Here is a 20,969-nt window from a genome sequence, read left to right as displayed (position 1 = left end):
ATCATTCATGACGGTCCGCTGTCATCCCAGTGGGATCCTCTGCACGCTTTGTCATCCATTACTCGACCACGCCAGCGTACAAGCCTGTGTGGGATGGGCTTATTATCTGTTTATAAATGTTCATTCATGGAAAATAATAATTAATGAACGGAAGGTTCATTTTGTTGAGGTTACTATATAGCAGTGGTTCTCAAACTTTTTCATGTCAAGGACCCCCAAATTGACACTTATTAGCCCGCGGACCCCCATTTGAAAAGATAAGCCAGGGACCCCAATAAGAGAAGGTTTATACGGCTTTCTAGCAGTGATTCTCAACCATTTTAATGTCAAGGACCCCCAGTTTGACATGTATTAGGCTACGGACCCCCATTTAATGGCATTTATACCTCTGGGACCTGAATTTATATGATAAAATCAATGTTAATTTAACTCTGAGAGTGTACAAATGGAACCAAATGGCCATTTGTACACTCTCAGAGTTACAGAACTATAAGGGTCCATTTGGTTCTTATCCATCATTTAGCTGGGGACCCCCTGGAACCGCCTCAAGTACCCCTGGGGGTCCCCGTACCCCACTTTGAGAACCAATGATATAGGCTATGCTAAATGATGCCTTTGTGAACAAAGTGGGACGAAATAAGCACAGTAAAGCAACAATCAAGAAATAACTTACCAAAGATATTCTTTTTGTTGTTGTTGTTGCGTAATGTGTATATTTGGCCAGGGACCTGTGGCTATGTAGTCAGAAAGCTTTCTTCCTGAACAGCCTCCAAACCCGAGACAAGATGCTTTGATGTACCTTTATCTCACAACAAGAGGCAGTCAGCGTGGTCCAAAAGCATTGTCCGATAAGGCCACTAAAATACACAAGCATGTCGGTCTTTTCCCACAAAGTAAAGGAAATCTGGAGCTACCGGAGGCTGTAAAAAGGAACTTGGAGAAGAGGAGAAAAAAAAGCAAAAGCATGGCTGAAACGGTCTACTGCGTTTTTTTGGCTAGCACTAGCAGTACATATCTTATAGTTAAAAAAGCAATGTCCCACCCAAAACATCAAGGGAAATATGACGATAGTCATATGGGACAACTAATACTGGTCTAAAAATAACTTTATTTGACCACCCACCTGACTCATGCAGTGTCTCGCGCGTGTGGGAGGGATGGAGAGTTGTCATCATCATAATAAGGGACACTTATGAAGCGTCAACAGTGTATAATCAAAATAGTTGAGACTTAGTACAGCAGTCAACAAGTGGGCAGTGAATGGCCTCTCGCTGAGCGCTTCTCTTGATATCGTGGCTTCGGTCCACAGTCGCTGATAGCTCTGGCAAGAAACCGATGGCCGCGTTCCAGAGTAGTGTAGCTCTCCCGAAACACAGAGAGGATCCACAAGGTATGCAACCATTTAGGATTGGAATGGTACAAAGTGGATGCCGGTGCTTTTGTTGCATCTTACTGTAATTAAGGTCTTAAATGGCTAAAAATTAAGGCTGGGTGTGGCTATGGAAAATAAACAGTTGTGAGCGAACCCTCCTGTGTTGCTGTTTAACATCAAATAGCAGGAAACCTACAGTATTTTAAGTACAAGCCTAAAAAATAAGTTTTCATGTAGTGTCTGAGAGCACCTGCTGTGATTACAAGGGTGTTGGCTGTCTAATTAATCACAGCCTAGTAGTGAAGCAACTTGCTGAACAAGCAGCATTAACTTGTAAAGTTAGATTTTGATCTTCTAGTTTGCATAGACCAGTGGTTTTCATTCTCAAAGTGGGGTTCCAAATGAACCCTTGCAGGTCTGTAACTCTCAGAGTTATGGGGGTCCTTGAAATTAAAAAGTTTGAGAACCACTGGCATAGTGGCATCTAATTAAAGTCCACCATGTTATCTATCAAATAAAAAAATTGAAACATCAACAAAGATCCTGATTTTGTAATATCTGATGTAGCATTCAAAAGTGTTTTCAGGTTTTTTTTTTTGGCCTTCTGACAGAGTATAAAGACTCCTCTTGAGTCTTGACTCTTGACACTACCATGTGTTGACAAATGGGAAGAGTGAGTGGGTGTTACTGTTGACTGTGCTGTGCTCATTATTACAAAGCGCTCACACAACTCCAGCCAGATATCCTCGCCTTGAAAATAGCCGATCTACAAGCTCACATCGGGTCGTGGACAGTGGTGTAGAGTAACTAAGTACAGTACATTTACTCAAGTACTATACTTTTTTACAATTTTGAGGTATTTTTACTTTACTCGAGTACTTCCAATTTTGTATACTTCTTTCTTTTCAAGATCTTTTTATTCTACTCTACTTTTTCCACTACTTCCCTCCTCTAGTCTAGTCTCGCCTGATGTGAAGATGGTGAGAGGAGGAGAGGAGAGGAGAGGAGAGGAAAGGGGGTGGTGGGTGGTACTCTTTACGATTTCTCGGGTGTGGGAGTTTTGGGGGAATTCAGAAAATGTTGTTATCAGATTTGTTTTTTCTCAAAGCCGGGTAAAGAAAAAAGACTTGGCACAAACGAAGGAATTCCATATTAAACGCTTTAAAATGTCATTTATTTTTGGTTGGTTGGAATCATAGGTTGGAATAAATCGTAGGCTAGGGCTAGGCTACTACGCGCATGACTTCAGTCAAAAGCGCACAGTCAGTGGTGGAAAAAGCAGTACATTTTTTTCCTTAAGTAAAAGCAGCAATAATGCAATGTAGAAATACTCTGTTAAAAGTAAAAATCCGGTATTCAAATTTGACTTGAGTAAAAGTACAAAGGTTTTGGCATCAAAATATACTTATAAAGTACCAAAAGTAAAAGTACTCATTATGCAGAATGTCCCATTTCAAGTTTTCAAATGCATAAAATGTATAAAAATCTTTTGCAAATAGCAGATCTACAAGATCAATGTGAGCTTGTAGATCTGCTATTTTCAAATTGCCGAAATGCATATAGGACTGAAGTGGGTAATTTATGTTTCGTAATAATAATCAAAATCTACAAAGTAACCAGTAACTATAAGTTTTCAAATAATTGTAATGCAGTAAAAGTACAATATTTGCCTCTGAGATTAGAGAGTAGAAGTAAAATAACTGAAAATTGAAAATGCTCCAGTAAAGTAAAAAAAAAAAAAAAAAAAAAACTTAAAATTGTACTTGAGTACAGTACTTGAGTAAATGTACTTAGTTACTTTACACCACTGACTTTAGGGGAGACAAAAGAACCACAGGAGGAGAGAGAGAGGGTGAACAGCAGGAGGAGACTTGGGGGTGGATCACTGCACAGGTCGGCTCATTCATTGAAAAACATCAACAAGTCACATTCAACATTTAAGGCAAAATTGTGTACAATGTTGGGGGAAAAAAGCTTATTTATGGAATCGATGTCTCTATAGGCTGAATAACGGAACCACACAAACTCCCTGTTCAGATCACTGACAGCACTTGTTGTTGTAATGATGTGTGGTACTGGTTAGTAGCACAACTTTTACAGTTTAAATGTCATTATGTTTATAGCCTATATTACACAGTTTTGAATGACTCGAAACAATCAATCAATCAATCAATCAATCAATCAATCAATCAAATCAATCAAAAGAAGACAGGCTGTTAAATTATGCTAGAAAATACTTGTCTGGTTGATGGATGCCACACTGACATAACGTTAGCACACAAACCATAGTGGTTCTCAAATTTACCCTTAAATGTCTGTAACTCTGACAGTGTACAAATGGAACCAAATGGACCCTAACGGGTCCATTTGGTTCCATTTGTACACTGATCAGAGTTAAGGGGGGGTCCTTGGAAAGTAAAAGTTTGAGAACCACTGGCCTTTACAATACAATGCATGACATTTAAAGAACTTACCAATACGATGGCGAACTTCTCCTCCAGCTCCGTGGGGTCAGGCATGGGCACCTTCAATGGCATTATATTATGATGCTTCATCGACTCCGACGACTGATGGCCATCCACACTTTCAATATTCCCCATTTTTCCCGAAAAAAAAGTACAAAAGTGCTACTCCAGTTTACTTCTTGAAATAAAGTTTGTAACCTTCTTCTTTCTGTGGTATATATTCCACAAGAAAAGAAAACTTCAAATTCAGCAGAGCATTACTCCGCAAAAACCGCCACTCTTCAGTGAAGCCAGATTGAAAAAAGAAGAAAAAAAGAAATATTCAAATTCAAATAAATCTTCAAATTCAGCTGAGCATTACTCCAAAATCAGCCACTTCTTCTGTGAAGCCAGATTAAAAGCTGACAACGCAGCAGTTTCATATTACTGTAAAAAAAAAGTGCCATGCACTGCTCTTGGTTACTGTGTAGCAGCCTATACGGTTACAGTGTATCCAACTGTAGCTACTTTACCCTTAGAAACTTACTTTCTTCCCCAAAAAGTAACAAAAAGGAGAATTGTGCTTTGTTATTCCAAAAATGCGCTCGGGTTGACCTGGCCAATCCATATCTTTTGATGATCCTCTCAACAGATAACTTCCTATTAGTCCTGACAAACAGTTGCTTCTTTTAGCTGCTTCAGAAGTTAGTTCTGTTGGCTACGTTGTGTTTCCATTCATTATTGTTGTGAGATCCAGATTCATGGGGTTATTCTATTCGATGCTGCCTCCACGCAGAGGGCAGTCTGAAACCTGTTGCCCCACCCCCTCGCTAAGAAAGAAAGCCTCCCCATTGATGCAGCTGATTGTCTATCACTCCCACTGCTCTCTCTCTCTCTCTCTCTCTCTCTCTCTCTCTCTCTCTCTCTCTCTCTCTCTCTCTCTCTCTCTCTCTCTCTCTCTCTCTCTCTCTCTCTCTCCCTCTCCTCCCTCTCTCTCTCTCTCTCTCTCTCTCTCTCTCTCTCTCTCTCTCTCTCTCTCTCTCTCTCTCTCTCTCTCTTCTCTCTCTCTCTCTCTCTCTCTCTCTCTCTCCACATCTGTCGGCGGTGAGCTCCTTACAGCTGGATGGATTGTTTAAACTCTGCATCAGCACTTTATCGCGACCTGGTGGCGAGCCAACGACATTTCATTGATCAAAAAGCTACTTATGAAATATGACCAATATCATAAGTCTGTCCCCCTTTCCTCATAGAAGGGACATAGAAGGGACACACGTCATGCGAAGCCCGGCCATTCAGATTTCAACCACTAGGGGTCTGGCAGTACCAGGTCTCCTGGTTCTAGTTTGTGTTATCCTTTTAGCGCCATTGTATAATCGTACCACTGTACTATTTGCAAACTGTTAATAAAGTATGCATATATATGGCTGTATCAGGTTTATTTATGGTTATGTCTGAGTCATAGTGACATGCCTATATATGGCTGTATCGGGTTTGTTTATGGTTATGTCTGAGTCATAGTGACATGCCTAAATATGAGCATGTCACTATGACTCAGACATAACTGAGTCATAGTGACATGCCCATGAATTTCCCCCTGTGAGATCAGTACTAGTCCTCAAAATTTCTCAATGGGAGAGTATCCAGTAGTAGTATATCGTTATAACACACTTTACCATGCAGATTGATTAAAGTAACATTTTATTAACTAAAATAAGTTCCAGAGTGCAGCTTTAAGACCTCTGTGCTCATCCTCTTTGGCAAAAAGACCATGCAATAATAAGAAAAACAGTGGGTGACTCAGAATGCAGAGTTTATTCAACAATGTCAGAGCAGGCACATGATGAGGTTCACAAGTTATGTCAAAGCACAGCAGTTTCTTAAATTGTTTATACCACTATTTCCTTATTTCCATTACCACAAACTAATTCTGTTGAGCTCAAGCAGTGAGGTGGAGGTGGAGCGACAATAACTTATTTTGCCACGTAATTGCATGCTTATCTCACTATAATGGCTAAGGGTTCTAGCTGCTATGTTTGAAAACGGCTCATAAACACGACTCAATGGCGTTCAGCGTTATCCTGTTGGATTTGGCACTACAGTACGATCACGTACAAGCACAATCAGTGGTGGAGAGTAACTAATTACATTTACTCAAGTACTGTACTTAGGTACAATTTTGAGGTGCTTTTACTTTACTTGAGTATTTCCAATGTTCAATACTTTTACTTCTACTCCACTACAACACATATTGTACTTTTTACTCCACTACAATTATTTGAACACTTTAGTTACTAGTTACTTATTATTACAAAACATACATTAACCACTTCAGCCCTATTTCAACTTTGGCTATTTGAAAATAGCCGATCTACAAGCTCACAACTTGTAGATCTGCTATTTTCAAAAGATTTGAATACATTTCATACATATGATATGTTGTGAAACAGGACATGAGTACTTTTACTTTTGGTACTTTAAATATATTTTGATGCCAATACTTTTGTACCTTTACTCAAGTCAATTTTGACTTGTACAGTAGTATTTCTACATTGCAGTATTGATACTTTTTACTTAAGTAAAAACATTTAGTACTTTTTCCACCACTGAGCACAATGAATCCTGGGACTAAGAACACTGGGTGATATGTCTCTAATGTTCAGAAAATATATCTCTTCAAAGCACAGTGATTTAGACTTATCTGCTTACAGTATCTCGCATCTTATTTTCAGTGGCACGTGTGACGGTCCTTAATACTTGTACCTGAATTAGAAAAAACAACCATCAGATGCATCTACGTATTTAAAACATATAAAACTCCTTCATTTTTGGAACATAAACATTTTTTTAAAAATTGTGCACAGTCGAGTAATACATAAGGCAAATATATATATAAACACATATACACATAAAGTAATTTCAGGGAATTGTTTCGAGTGCATAGAAAATAAAATTAAAAAGGATTCATTTTCAGTTTCATAGTCACATGGTCAAACCTTGGAATATCGTCACTGTCGGGGCGGGAAACTTTGTCCAAATCTGTTACTTTTCAAGGAAATGGAAAAAAAATAACCTGTGTTCCAATGGATCCAAGGTAGATATTATAGTCACAAGCACTTGTTAATACTTTCATTGGTTAAATATTCATTTAAAAAAGGTTAGTCTGGTGCTGAGCGAAAAACCAAACAGACTAGAAAAACGCTTGCACACGGTTGGTTGGGCTCCAGTTTACATCAATTAATTTAACATGCACCCACAAAGTGTGTGACGTTTCGAGCTGAAGCTCTTCACCAAAAGAGTAGCCTATATAGTTATAAATATTTATAAAACCCACAGACAATTATCATTTTATATATATAGCACAAATAGAAGCTCTACAAGCTCACAACGTGTTGCATTCTGATGCGTTGAGATTGTAGATTGGCTATTTTCGCTACATTTGCACAACAAGGTCATGCAACAAAGTATCAACTAATAGAGCATGAATGGTGTATGAGTAAAACTTTTTTTTTTTAAGATACAAGGTTTATGTCCGACAGTGAGGATATCCAGGTATACATCAGCATGATCACAGCACAGGCCCTTTGTGCGAATAACATTTGAAGAAGACTTTAAAAGTGCTTTATCACACACACACATAACCTTTGTAACGTTTGCAACACGGTTGCATTATTTAATATCTATACAGCCAAAATATGCTACTGAAAACTTGGTCCTTAAATGGCGTGAGTTCTGCACGCCACACCTAACACCGTATGAATGGTAAGCTACGTGACCTTCATGAATACTGTGTTGTTGTCGTGGGGATGAGGAGCCATTATTATAATGTTTCTTCAGTAATGGTCCCATTGCACATAAGCTGAATAAACAGACAAACACACGCAAACACACACACGCGCACAAACACAGTACACAGAAGCAACACTTAAGGTAACGTTGTACTGAAGATCAAGCATCGATTCATCTAGTTGACGTCTGCCACCAAGTCAAACCTGAAAAAAGAGAAACACATAAGAATCTTAAACAGACACCTCCATTATTCAGACCACCGTGAAATTGAGGTGTTGAGCCAAAAACTAAACATTTCAAGCTAAATTCGGAGCAAATATTCCGTATTGTGTAGAACACTGGTTCTCAACATGGGGCCTGGGGACCCCCAGGGTTCCTCGGGGGTTTTCCAGGGTTCCCAGCTAATGATTGATAGTTAGGAAACAAATGGAACCTTTGTCCATTCTGTAGTCGATTGGTCCTCAACATGGGGTCCAGGGACCCCCAGGGGTCCTTGGGGGGCGGGGGGGGTTTCATGGGTCCCCGGGCTAACGATTGAGAGTTAGGGAACCAAATGGACCCTTTGTTCATCTGTACACTCAGAGTTACATTCTTGTATATTGAGGTCCCAGAGATATACATCTTATACCGTGGCCATCAATCTTGGCGTTCCTTGACATTAATTATTCAAAAATGTTCAAACACTTTTACAGATTTTTCTCAAAAAATAGCAGATGTACAAGCTCGCAGCGCGGCACGAAGTGACGCGCTGTGAGCTTGCAAATCTGCTATTTTTAAATAGCCAAGGTAACAGATTTTGCTGGGGACCCCCTGGAACCCCTCCAAGGACCCCTGGGGGTCCCCGGACCCCACTTTGAGAACCAATGGTGTAGTCACATGTAGTAAACATGCTTACCATTGTGTGACAACACTCTTCAGGTCAAGCTGATCCAGATCCAGCTGTAACTGTGGAAAACAAGAGAAAACGAGAGGTGATTCTTTCCATACCTCTCTAACACACAGTTTCTAAAACCTTTACAGCTCATGACCCAAAATAGAAAGCTAACAAAGCTAAAAAGAAATACAGCAATTAATTAACCACTTCAGCCCTATTTCAAAAATATTTGTTTAAAAAATGTTTGTGAAAGAAATTAATACATTAAAATTTCTGGAAAAATATTTAATTTATTTTCAAAAAGTTCTGATTATATATATATATTTTTTTTTAAATGGTCCATGACCTAAAGATGGGTCCTGACCCATTGTTTGGGAACCATTGCAGCCGTATTGCATCCGCTACATCACAAATTAATTGGTATTGAGAGTTTATGATCAAAGTTTAAAAATACATTTTATCATTGACAGTTTACAAGATGAAATACATTCACAAATGGAAGACAAAGCATGTGGAAAGGGATGCAAACCGTTCATGAGAGAGACAGATGGACAAGGACAGGACCGAGTACAATACCCTACTGTATACGATACGTCGCCAAGGTTGCGTTAATTCTTCCGCAGAACCGGTCTGACCCCCAGCGCTGGGTGTGGCGTTTTGTGGAAACCAAAAAGTGGAAGAACCAATCAGCGTCTGCGTTCAGGGCCCTGTAATTGACAGATGCTGATTCGCCCTTCCACTTTCTGGTTTCTGCAAAACACCCACCAAGTGCTTTGGTTTGCAGAAGACACATGATAATGTGAATTCACACGACCAGGATGGTTTCCAAGGCTAAATATCTATGCATACACCAGTGATTCTCACTTTTGTTTTCTTTTTTCAAGGACCCCCAATTTGATATACAAAACCAGTTTTGATGTAGGACAATCTAAGTACATTATTGTTGTTAGACATGATTTGGTTCAATATGGTCTGCCAGGTCCAGACTCCAGGGGACCCCCAGGGGTCCTTGGAGGGGTACCAATTGGTCCCCAGCAAAATGTGTTAATATAGTGTCACAGTTATTTTAACCACTTTAACCCTTTTATACTTGGCTATTCAAAAATAGCAGATATACAAGCTCATTGTAGAGCACTTGTGTGCGGCACTTGTAGATCTGCTATTTTTGAAAAATCTTGAAAATGTGTGCAAATATTTGCATACGTATATATTTTGAAAGCGATTTTTTTCAAACTCAAATGCTTTGCTTCTGGGGGTCCCTCGGAGTCGCACAAAACAATTTGGGGGTCCTTGGCATGAAAAAGTTTGAGAACCACTGGTGCAGAGAGACAGGAAACCAAGGGCAGAGAGACGTGCAGGCAGGCTTGCACAGCACTCATTAGGAGCAAAATGTTCTGTGAACTAATTGGCCCCCAGACACCAGGTAACCCCTAAACCCCTCCATCTGTGTACCTTGCCAATAAGCTCCCTCTCCCTGCTCATGAAGGAGACGCTGTTCTTCACGGACAGTTCCAGTCTTCTCTGGGAGGACTCTTCCAGAGATAAGTCAAAGTCAAACCTGCATAATCACACAATGAAACAAAGAAACCGATGATTCATGGTTGTTTGTATACAGTTTGTTGCTTGTTGTTCTATGTCTCAAGGTGGACCATAATGGAAAGAAGCTTTTGGATTTTTTAGCGGCGCTAAGCGCTCTATACCTTTAGGTATAGAGCGGATCCTGCTCTATACCTGACTTTGTCCGTGTTCACCGTCAACGCTCTGATTGGTCAGACCCGTCAACGCTCTGATTGGTCAGACCCGTCAACGCTCTGATTGGTCAGACCCGTCAACGCTCTGATTGGTCAGACCCGTCAACGCTCTGATTGGTCAAGCTTCACGTGACACATGGCTATAAACACATTATAAACACATATCGATGACAAAATGTATCAAAGGCGCCGCTACCTTCACACAGGGTGTGATTTTTTTGTGTATAATCCACGTTGGCGTTTTCCTAAATAGTGACATTGTTCACTGCCAATACAGTATTCTATCTATCTATCTATGATTAATATGTAATCAATCAAAAACCGGACTGAATACCATATACCAGGGGTCTTCAACAGGGGGTCCGGGACCCCTAGGGGGCACTCAGAGTTACTACAGGGGGTCCTTCTTTGTGTGATATGATTATTTTTTTTACATTAACCACTTGAACCCTAGCATCCCTTTTCCTGAGGAGAACTTTAGCCAAAAATAGTCGACGTACAAGCCCACAACGCCTCGCGCTGCGAGGCGTTGTGAGCTTGTAGATCGGCTATTTTTGGCAAAGAGGTGTAGGTGTAGAGGGAAAAAAGAGCAGACCAAGTAAACAAAAAAGGTCTAATCTGAAACAAAATGTTATACGATATAGAGGGGGTCCCTGCTTCATCTCTCTCTCAGCTAGGGGGTCCTTGGCCTGAAAACGTTGAAAACCCCTGCCATATACAACGCACTGACTTTTTCTTATTTCTTTGTGTTGTTTATCACCTTAACGTCCATAAGTTTCTCATGCACAGTATACGTCGGCTGCTATGCTCATCATGCACCTCCTGTCTCACCTCTCGTTGAATTCGGGGTTTAGGTCTCTCTTCTTGGTGACGGTCTTCCTCTTCGTGGCCCCCTTCTTGTCAGGAAGGAGCGTGAAGGTTACGTAAGGATCTGCGCTTTCCTTGGAACAGGCGGCGAGGGCCCTGTGGATTCACAGAGAGCACACACAGTACAGTACACAGCTTAGGACGGTGCCACCAACTTCCTGAGGACAAGCAAAACAATGCACAGATTCTATAAGGAACACAACACAGTAGGTCTTTGTTTTGCAGGCATAGCCTACTACAGTATGTGCTAGCTAAATGAGCAAACAGTGGCTGTATTGAGAGCATGTGTTGCATGTATTGTTGTTGTGATGTCATGTTGTCATGTTGTTTAGTGTTCTTTTGTTGAAGAGGACCGCCATGGAAATAAGCCCTCTGGCTTTATTGTGTTTTCTTCCTCTGTGATGCATTGACTGTATGTCGGAAAGTGCTCTTGTGCTCTTTTTTTTATGTCACCAAATAAAATCAATCAATCAATAAATCAATCATTCAAAGACCTGCAGGAATGGACGGTGATGTGAAGCCTGCTCTCCTCTAGGGAATAGCCAATGGTCAGCTTCACCTGGCCAGCTCCAATGCCGTGCTCAGCACCTCTGAAGAGACAACCATGGACAATCGGATTGTTAGTTCATTCACATTACGGCAGTGGTTCTCAAACCTTTTCTGAATCAGGGCCCAGTTGAACATCTCAAAAGCATTCGCGGCAGAATGGCTGTCGTGTTAAGTGGTCAGATGGGTGGGCTGCTTGGGTTCTGGCTTGGATCAACGGAACCAACGTAGTGTATACTTTAAGTTGCGTATTTACTGGTATCACAATGAAAACTAGTTTTTCAAGGTTTTAAAGAGAAAAACGAATGTACATTTATTTACATAAATTATTTTATATTAAAGGGATTGTAGGCAAGTTCAGAAAAAAAGAAAGAAAAAAAAACTGTTGTCAAACACCTTCTCTCTTAAATCTTAATGTTTTGCCAATTGTTTGAGAGCCCACTTGCAATATCCTCAACCCCCCCCCCAGCCCACAGGTTGACAGCCCCTCCATCACTGCATCAAAACCTTCAAATCAGAACAGACACTTCCAAGCAGTAGACACAGAGAATTAGCACATGTTTACATGATTGTTACAGCTACTGTACAGTGGAGACAAACAATACGCAGACAATGGACGCATTGACGCAAGTATAGTGTGCGTGTGTGTGTACAGAAATAGCAGGACGATGATGTAACACTGTGAGTGAGTGAGTGAGTGAGTGAGTGAGTGAGTGTGTGCGTGCGTGCGTGCGTGCGTGCGTGCGTGCGTGCGTGCGTGCGTGCGTGCGTGCGTGCGTGCGTTCGACAGAGACTCACACAGCGAGGCTGCCCCTGTGTCTGAGGTCTAGATGGGACGGGTCCCATTTGGGAATGACCTCCTCCACGCTGATATCAGACTCCTCCCCCTTACGACCCACTGCCAGCTGAGTGTCCAAGACCTGCAAGTCACATGGTCAGTTAGTCTCTGGATATGAAGCTGTTAAACCACAAGTCATCAGAAATGTGTAATAATGAGCATGCAGGACATAGTAGTAATATTATTGTGCTGTAGACAGTACATCGTTGTTTTCGGTCAGAAACAACCTTGTACAGTATGTCCAGTGTTACTTTTCAGGAAATGAACAAAATCACCTGTGTTCCAATGGATCCAATCAATGTTGTCACAAGCTCTTGTTAAAACGTTTCTTTGGTTCAATATTTATAAAACCCACGGTCACACAAAATCTTCAAAAATAGCTAAAAATAATCTACAAGCCCCCCAAAAAAGACTTAGAAAGGTGAACACATACATCAGAGACAGTGTAGTGCCTCAGTAAACTACAGTAGGATCACAGGTAAACCAAGAACCTCAGCATCAGTCTAAACAATATACTATATCCCAAACATAAAAAGTTTGGGAACCACTTATCTAAATGACATCTTTAACATTGTGGTCAAACAACGGTTGGATGGTATCAAGCTGCGACACAGATTGTGTCCCAGTGGGGACACAGAGAGAACAGCGTGTCCCAGCGGGGACACAGAGAGAGAACAGGCAGTACCTTGAGCGTGGCCCTCAGTAAGACCTGGCTCTCTGGCAGAGCTCCGTCCAGACTGAGCCAACGGTCCAGCACCAAGCCCTGCTCAGCCAGCACCTCTCTGAGAGGGAGGGTCACTGAACCCAGGGCCTGGCCCCAGCTGTGGGAAAGCTATATGCACACACACACACACACGCACGCAAGAGCACACACGCACACACGCACGCACGCACGCACGCACGCACGCACGCACGCACGCACGCACGCACGCACGCACACACACACACACGCACGAACGAGCACACACACACAAGTATATAAAGTGTTGAAGTGGTTATATGTATGTTTTGTAATAATAATCAAAATCTGAAAAGTAACTAGTAACTAAAGTTATCAAATATTTGTAGTGGAGTAAAAGTACAATATTTGGTTCTGAGATGTAGTGGAGTAAAATTGGAAGTAAATCTAAGCACACACATTGAATTGAAGAGTTGAATCGACCCAAACAATACTAATTCAACTTTGTCTCTCACCTTGACCGTAAGGATGTCTTCCCTGGGGTCACGAACCAGGAAGTGAAAGGCTTCATCCCACCGAGGGGACATGGAACGGTCACAAACCTTGGAGAGAACCGAAAATGGTCAATAATGTCCTCAAAGAACAAAAGCACAGTTTTCTTGCTTACAGAATTTCAGCTAGGGGTTAAAGGGATAGTTCACCCCCAAAATGACTTTGTTTTCTATCGATTAATCACCCCATGGAAACTTTTCGTCGTATTCCTAAGCCAATAATTTGATGACCGGCAGCGGTTCCGGTAGGACACACAAAGTGTCTCCTTTGAGTCTGTCTGAACCGCTGCCCACCGGTCCGCTGGTCATCAAATTATTGGCTTAGGAATGGGACAAAAACAAAAAAATATCCATGAATTCAAGTCTCCATGGGGTGACAAATCGATAGAAAAAAGCATTTTCTTTGGGTAAACTATTCCTTTAATGATTGACTACCTTGGTTCTGTATGAAGTGCCTTTGAGGATAATCTCTGCTCCGACTTTCGGCTCCTTTCCACTCTTCTTCAACTGAGAACGTATTAAAAAAGAATAATGTACACCAGAAAGATCAACAGCATCACATAAAAACGTTAAAACAGACATGACATCACCAGCAGTGATTTAATATGAGAATCAAGGCATACCAACAATTGTATTCTACAGTGCTCTAAGCAACACAACAGTGAGCGTACGTATTAATGTGCGTCTGGATTCCTTTGGGGCATGGAAATCCCCGTCACCATAAACAGCAAATAATGGAACCCGTGGGAACCATAACTATGAGCTCACCGGCAGGCCGTGGGCACGCTCCACATACACAAACAGCACAGCTGCTGATGGCACCACCTTGTTCAGGAAGGACTGCTGCGACTGGTACTGTAAAACCTTGGAGAGAGAAAGGCACATCATCTCATAAGCCCCTAGATTAGACCAAAGATTGGAACCAACGAGACAAAATCGTTTTAATTTGATCAGGGACGTGCACAGATAGACTCTAGGTGGTGCTAGAGCACCTGCCCTTTGCCCTCTTGACCAGAAGTGCCCTTTTGAAAGAAACTTTTTTTTTTCCAGTTTACAGCAGGGGTCTTCAACAGGGGGTCCTCAGAGTTACTACAGGGGGTCCGCCAAATCTTTATGTGATATGGTTTTTCTTTTTACCATAACCACTCGAAACCTAGCATCCCTTTTCTGAGGAGAACTTTAGCCAAAAATAGCCGATCTACAAGCCCACAACGCCTCGCGCTGCGAGGCGTTGTGGGCTTGTAGATCGGCTATTTTTGGCAAAGAGGTATAGGTGTAGAGGGAAAAAAGAGAATACCAAGTAAACACAAAAAAGTATAATTTACTTGAGCACCTGCCCCTCAAAATGTCTGTGCACGCCACTGAATTTGATAATCACATTAAGCGCCTTTTATAAAGGGAAAGCGCTAGCCTAAAAAAAGCATCTTTTCTGCTGAAAATGAGAAAGGAAAAAAAAGAAAAGAGGGGTGGGGTGGGGGAGGTGAAAGTACAGAATATTGACAACAACGTTTTAAACTTAGTAGGTGTAGACGTGAAATGAATGAAGACTGAGCAACTGCATGGCATATTTCTCGCCTAAAATGTATGGATCTTTTATAGAGAAGCTGCCAGGCCAACACCAACTTTGTCTGTGTCTGTCCTCGCCGGCTGTCACCTCTCTCCTCCTGGCAGCTGCATTGCTGCTGCCTTTCACTATATGGAGCAGTGCAGCTGACTCTGGTGATTGGCAATATACTAACCCATAAAGACCGGAAAAGCATCTGTCATTTTAGATTTGAACCACTTTGCCATTATTTTATACTTTGGCTATTCAAAAATAGCAGATATACAAGCTTATGAGCTTGTATATCTGCTATTTCGGGGACAAATCGTGGGTGCAAATCTTTGAATATATATATATTTTAAAGCGAACATTTGTAACTCAAATCTTTGCTTCTGGGGGTCCCTGGAACTAAATATTTTGAGATGGGGGTCGGCAGCCAAATACATATCATTTTGGGAGGTCCTTGACATGAAAAGGTTTGAGCAGCACTGATATTATGAGATATGTTTTTCAGAAAACTGTTAGGACATTTGTGGATGCGTTCCGGGATTGAATGGATTAATAGGGTTGCCTTTAAGAAAGTACAACTTCACGATGAATATAGCGAATATTAGATATTAGGGAATAATAAGTTTAATATAGTCTACTGTTTTTGTTGGGCAGAAGAGGAGGAGGGATACAGACAGAAAAAGCGCTATGACCAGCTATGACCACTAAGGGTCGCTTTTTGGTCATTTCTCGTAGGGTTTAATGTAAAAAGGTGGATCCTTTTTTGTTGTAAAGGTGTCTAGTGTGATAATTATAATTATATAATAAGCTCGATAATTGCCAATCTACAAGCTGCGCGTAGAGCACCATGGTTTGCTGTACCGTCGCACAACAAACCATACATTTGACATTGTGGAGCAGCAGTTTTAATTACCGTATAGAGAGCAAATAGAGAGGGAAGGAAAAGGAAGCGAAAAAGAGGTAAGGAAGGAAGAAAAGGAGAGAGAGAAAGAAAGAAAGAAAGACATTAAGGATGAAAGTAAGTAAGTCATTAAGTAAGTCATTAAGTAAGTACGTTTGAGGAGAAACTAACCTGGTCCAGCCTGGGTAAGTCTATGATTCTGGGCAGCCATTCCATCACCAGATGCACTCGGCCTGACTTCACATCACTCAGAGTGTACCACTGTATTAACACACACATATTGCAGGGCGATGATGTAAAACTGTATGTTCGATTTACAATAAGCAAGACATTGTGAGGACCATTTCCCTGGTCCTCACAAGATAAAATTGTTGTTTTATGGTTAAAACAGATTATACAGGAAGTATAGCCTGCTCGCAAGTATAACTCAGGCTTTAGGGTTAGGATTAAAAACAATTGCCTAAAATGTTTATGTCCTCACAATTACAGTAATACCAACCTGTGTGTGTTTCAACATTCAATGTTTGTCTGTGTTTGCAACACATTAATAAAGTCTCATCATATGACAGAAATGTTTCACACACCGTATCAAGGAACTGTGCGCTGATGATGTCTCGTAGGCTCAACTTGAACCTGAAAAAACAAGGCTATAGGTCAATCCTTAATGCTCCATTCTTGTTAATGGGTTTTACCTCAATTAGAGGCCCCCTTAGTTGCTTGTAATCGCATGTTGTTCTCGAATGTTTAAAGTAAAGGTCATGGCACACACACTGTACCTTCCCAGGAAGTCATCCTGATCAAGGTCCTTGTCAAACAAATCAAACTGGATCTCCTGACCAGGCAGCTGGGTCAATATCACCTGGAGGATATGGGGAGAAATACAGTACATGCATCAAGCCAGGAACAACTGTGTAGTTGTTGCTATACAGCATATAGCAACGTTTTTTTGTTTGTTTTTTTCAGACACCTTTAGAGGATTTAGAAGGCGTTTTTAGAATCGGCCTCAGGTCTAAATAGATTAAGTGAAATTAACTGAATGCACAGGTTTTCGAAAGTGGAGCAAACCAAGCGGTATGCTTTGGAAAATGGTCGGAAGTAATGTCAAAAACATCGTGGGACATATTTTCGCCAATGCCTCATCCATTATCCCTAAACAAACATTTTCAAATAGTTCAACTAGCCGATCTACATCGACACGTTGTGAGCTTGTAGATTGGCTATCTGAACTATTTGAAAATGTTTTTAAAAATAGTTTAAAAAATGGCAAAGAAGTTTAGGGATAATGGGTAAGGGCACTGGCGAAAATAGGGCCTCATGAGTCATACTGTAGTCAATGGGCTAAACTAAACATGCCAAACCACTGGTATGGTCCTTTTAATGATGTGATACCTCATAGAGTTCATTCCAGATTGGGTTTAGGTTCTCTTTAATGGTGTGGCTGCGGAACGTGATACCAGCCACCCGGATCTTCACGTAGGGGTCGCTCTTTCCTTTCACTATGCCCCCCATGAAGTTGTCCTTGGCTATCAGGTTGGAGGCCTCCACCAGATGCATACGCAGCACTCCCTGTGGCGAGACAGCAAGAAGAACTCATGTTAATCTAGTGTGTGCGTGAGGTGTGTGTGAGTGTGTGTGTGTGTGTGTGTGTGTGTGTGTGTGTGTGTGTGTGTGTGTGTGTGTGTGTGTGTGTGTGTGTGTGTGTGTGTGTGTGTGTGTGTGTGTGTGTGTGAGTGTGTGTGTGTGTGTGTGTGTGTGTGTGTGTGTGTGTGTGTGTGTGTGTGTGTGTGCAAGTGTGCGACAGTGTTGCCAGATATTGTGAGAGAAACAATCAACCAGGTCTATGAAAACAAGCCCAAAATAAGCGACTATAGGGCAGGTCAGTCAAACGTTATTATCTGATATTGTTATAGAGCAATGGTCCTCAAACATTTTCATGTCAAGGACCCCCAAATTAATATGTATTTGGCCACGGACCCCCATCTGAAAATATTGTGTGCCACCAGGTTTGTGTTGTAAGATGTTTCAAAGATATTCCAGATTATTCACATTTATTTCAAGATGTTTTGGAAATAGCAGATCTACAAGCAAATATTCAATGAATAGGGTTAAAGTTGTTAAACTGAAGCAAGCCCAAATAAGCAACTACACTTTTGAACAGGGTCCACTAGTTGAAAACCCCTGCTTTAGAAACAAGCCCAAAACCGCAAGCCCAACCCGTAACTTCCAATATTTACATTGTGTGTGTGTCTGTGTGTGTGCGTGCGTCTGTGTATGAATGTCGCTTGCTCTTACTTCAGTTGCAAACTCTGGGTCAGGGGTGGTGTACTGCGGTCGTGCGCATGGGGCACACGTCCCTGTAGGCACAGGGGCGGGCTCTGATGTCCATCCCGCCCTCCTCAGAAGGGAACCAGTGCGAGAGGGACGAGGTGACGGAGTTGTAGGAGTGAGGTCTTCATTAAGCCACAACACCTAGGAAACACAGGAGGAGAACAGTTCATGGTTAGTTAGCAAATATCAGAGTTGCTGTGTGTGTGTGTGTGTGCGTGCGCGTGCGTGTGCGTGTGCGTGTGCGTGTGCGTGTGCGTGTGCGTGTGCGTGTGCGTGTGCGTGTGCGTGTGTGTGCGTGTGCGTGCGTGTGTGTGTGTGTCCGTGCGTGCATGTGCCTGTGTGTGTGTTGGACTGGTTTCACACTGCCTCCACCTACTACTGAATCACCAACAACCTTTGTGGGTTGCCTCAAACAGGATATCACATGTGCAACACTATCTTATGACCAGGCATGATATGTAGAGGAAAGATTCAGGGTGTTTTGCAACATACTGCATGTCAGATGATTTCCTTAAAGTCCAGAAACCACAACTATCCCCACTGAAGCACTCTTAAACAAATAGAAATAGTCAAACCATGATTTAACGTTGTGTGCCTCTTTTAGTTATTTTTTAGTTATTTATTGAATTTGTTTAAATATTTTTCTTCAATTCTCTTTGAATTGCTATTTATGCCTTATGTAAAGCACTTTATATGTGCCTTGTCTTGCAATGCACACTCGCATGACTATGGTTATGATACCCACCCTCAGAACAGCTTTGATGTAGATTCTGCTAGCAGAACCAGACTCTTCCAGTTGGAACCACTGATCCATGGTCAGTTCAGGGCTATCGAGTAGACGGGCCATAGGGATGGTCAGACTGCCCAGAGACACGGTGCGGTCGTCGTCCTTCACCTAAAGGAACAGTTGAACAGATAGCTGAAACGTTAGGTCTGATAAAAACAGCAAGAGCAGCTACACTTGTTTTTACAAATGTTAGGCTGATAAAAACAGCAAGGGCAGCTATACTTGTTTTTACAAATGTTAGGGTGATAAAAACAGCAAGGGCAGCTATACTTGTTTTTACAAATGTTAGGCTGATAAAAACAGCAAGGGCAGCTATACTTGTTTTTTTACAAATGTTAGGCTGATAAAAACAGCAAGGGCAGCTATACTTGTTTTTTATAAATGTTAGGCTGATAAAAACAGCAAGGGCAGCTATACTTGTTTTTATAAATGTTAGGCTGATAAAAACAGCGAGAGCAACTATACTTGTTTTTATAAATGTTAGGCTGATAAAAACAGCAAGAGCAACTATACTTGTTTTTATATAACTTCATTGTATGTATAATGGGCCTGTTCTTGCACTGCTTGCTGATTATTTGTCATTATAGTCAGGACAATTCACATTATTATTACTATAATATGTTTATTAATGGTAATAACATGGCAAGTTAGTTTTAGTTTGGCGGACTAGTCTAGACCTGCTTTTATGGTTCGCCGCTGCATAAGGATAAGCGTCAGACAGGGACATAACCCCGGCGTGTACATAAATAAAGCAGGTCTGAGCAGGTGGATGTGAGGTAGGTCACAGCACACAGAGCAGCAGTGGGCGGGGCAGACAGACAGACAGACAGACAGACAGACAGACAGACAGACAGACAGACAGACAGACAGACAGACAGACAGACAGACAGACAGACAGACAGACAGCAAGATCACTAGTGTGAGTACCTGTCATGTACTTTGATGTTTAGTGCATGTGAATGGTGACTGGTTGGCTTCAGAATGTGTGCTAAAGAGTGGACCAACCAGTTACACCTATTATGTTTCTTGAGTTGCTCTTAATTGCTTTAAATTAATTGTATTGTGATTATGATATCATGATATTATGATTATGATTATGATTATGATTATGATTATGATTATGATTATGATTATCATAAGGTGAAAACTGTTAACAGTAATATCAATATCCACATGAGCCCTAATGTATCTATTATGGGGAGAACATTCGGGGGAAATCTACAAGCTCACAACATGTCGTGTTGCAACGCATTGTGGGATTGTAGATCGGCCATGTTCAGTGGCATTTGGGGTAGAGGGGAAAAAAGGAGGGGGCCTAGTATAGACCCCTGGGGGACTCCGGCCAGTGAAGAATAGGGTTTAGGTGGATATGCTAAGCTGAGGGTCATTTGAGTCAAGGGCACCTTTCTCAGTGATTTATATGGAAATGTATACAGTACAGGCAATTCGTTGAGAGAAAGTCCATATAGAGCACAGGGAAATTCAATAAGCTTAAGAAACAGTCCACACTCACAGATGTTTTATCGCTTTTAATTTACCGCAGCAGCAGTCTCGCGGTAAATTACAAACGCTATAAACCTTCTTCTGTGAGTGCGGACGGCTTCTTACTGTTCGTTGTGTGTCCGTCCTTCCTGGAGTCCTTAAACTACTGTCAGTAGAGCACACTCGGGACTTGAGTACTATATTAATTAAA

At 41.5% G+C, this 20,969-nt stretch overlaps 2 protein-coding genes across 9 annotated transcripts in view; both read right to left on the bottom strand.

Moving 5' to 3' along the window:
- fmnl3 (formin-like 3) overlaps window positions 1-4,544 on the bottom strand; it is a 63,128-nt gene extending 58,584 nt beyond the window's left edge. For all 7 annotated transcript variants that reach the window (XM_084069514.1, XM_084069516.1, XM_084069515.1 and 4 more), the window contains exon 1: window positions 3,847-4,544. In XM_084069514.1, coding sequence (XP_083925640.1) covers window positions 3,847-3,972 — 126 coding nt within the window. In that variant the 5' untranslated portion in view covers window positions 3,973-4,544. The remainder of the gene's footprint in view (window positions 1-3,846) is intronic.
- esyt1a (extended synaptotagmin-like protein 1a) overlaps window positions 1-20,969 on the bottom strand; it is a 349,848-nt gene that overhangs the window by 300,588 nt on the left and 28,291 nt on the right. Inside the window, exons 16-31 of one of the 2 annotated variants that reach the window (XR_014601686.1) lie at window positions 19,235-19,384; window positions 18,454-18,630; window positions 17,551-17,727; window positions 16,938-17,020; window positions 16,746-16,794; window positions 16,333-16,422; window positions 14,477-14,572; window positions 14,144-14,215; window positions 13,673-13,759; window positions 13,164-13,310; window positions 12,439-12,560; window positions 11,589-11,684; window positions 11,059-11,190; window positions 9,929-10,034; window positions 8,498-8,547; window positions 6,381-7,805 (exon numbers count right to left, since the gene is read on the bottom strand). Coding sequence is in view for 1 of the 2 variants with exons in the window: in XM_084069519.1 (XP_083925645.1) it covers window positions 7,778-7,805; window positions 8,498-8,547; window positions 9,929-10,034; window positions 11,059-11,190; window positions 11,589-11,684; window positions 12,439-12,560; window positions 13,164-13,310; window positions 13,673-13,759; window positions 14,144-14,215; window positions 14,477-14,572; window positions 16,333-16,422; window positions 16,746-16,794; window positions 16,938-17,020; window positions 17,551-17,727; window positions 18,454-18,630; window positions 19,235-19,384 (1,662 nt within the window). In the remaining variant the exon portion in view is untranslated. Of the gene's footprint in view, window positions 1-5,609; window positions 7,806-8,497; window positions 8,548-9,928; window positions 10,035-11,058; window positions 11,191-11,588; window positions 11,685-12,438; window positions 12,561-13,163; window positions 13,311-13,672; window positions 13,760-14,143; window positions 14,216-14,476; window positions 14,573-16,332; window positions 16,423-16,745; window positions 16,795-16,937; window positions 17,021-17,550; window positions 17,728-18,453; window positions 18,631-19,234; window positions 19,385-20,969 lie in introns of those variants that run through there. The other variant, XM_084069519.1, reaches the window with a different exon arrangement.

The sequence above is a fragment of the Gymnoscopelus microlampas genome (assembly GCF_963454915.1).
Source record: "Gymnoscopelus microlampas genome assembly, chromosome: 10".
In the NCBI taxonomy this organism is placed as follows: Eukaryota; Metazoa; Chordata; class Actinopteri; order Myctophiformes; family Myctophidae; genus Gymnoscopelus; species Gymnoscopelus microlampas.
This window is presented reverse-complemented; position numbering and strand designations above follow the sequence as displayed.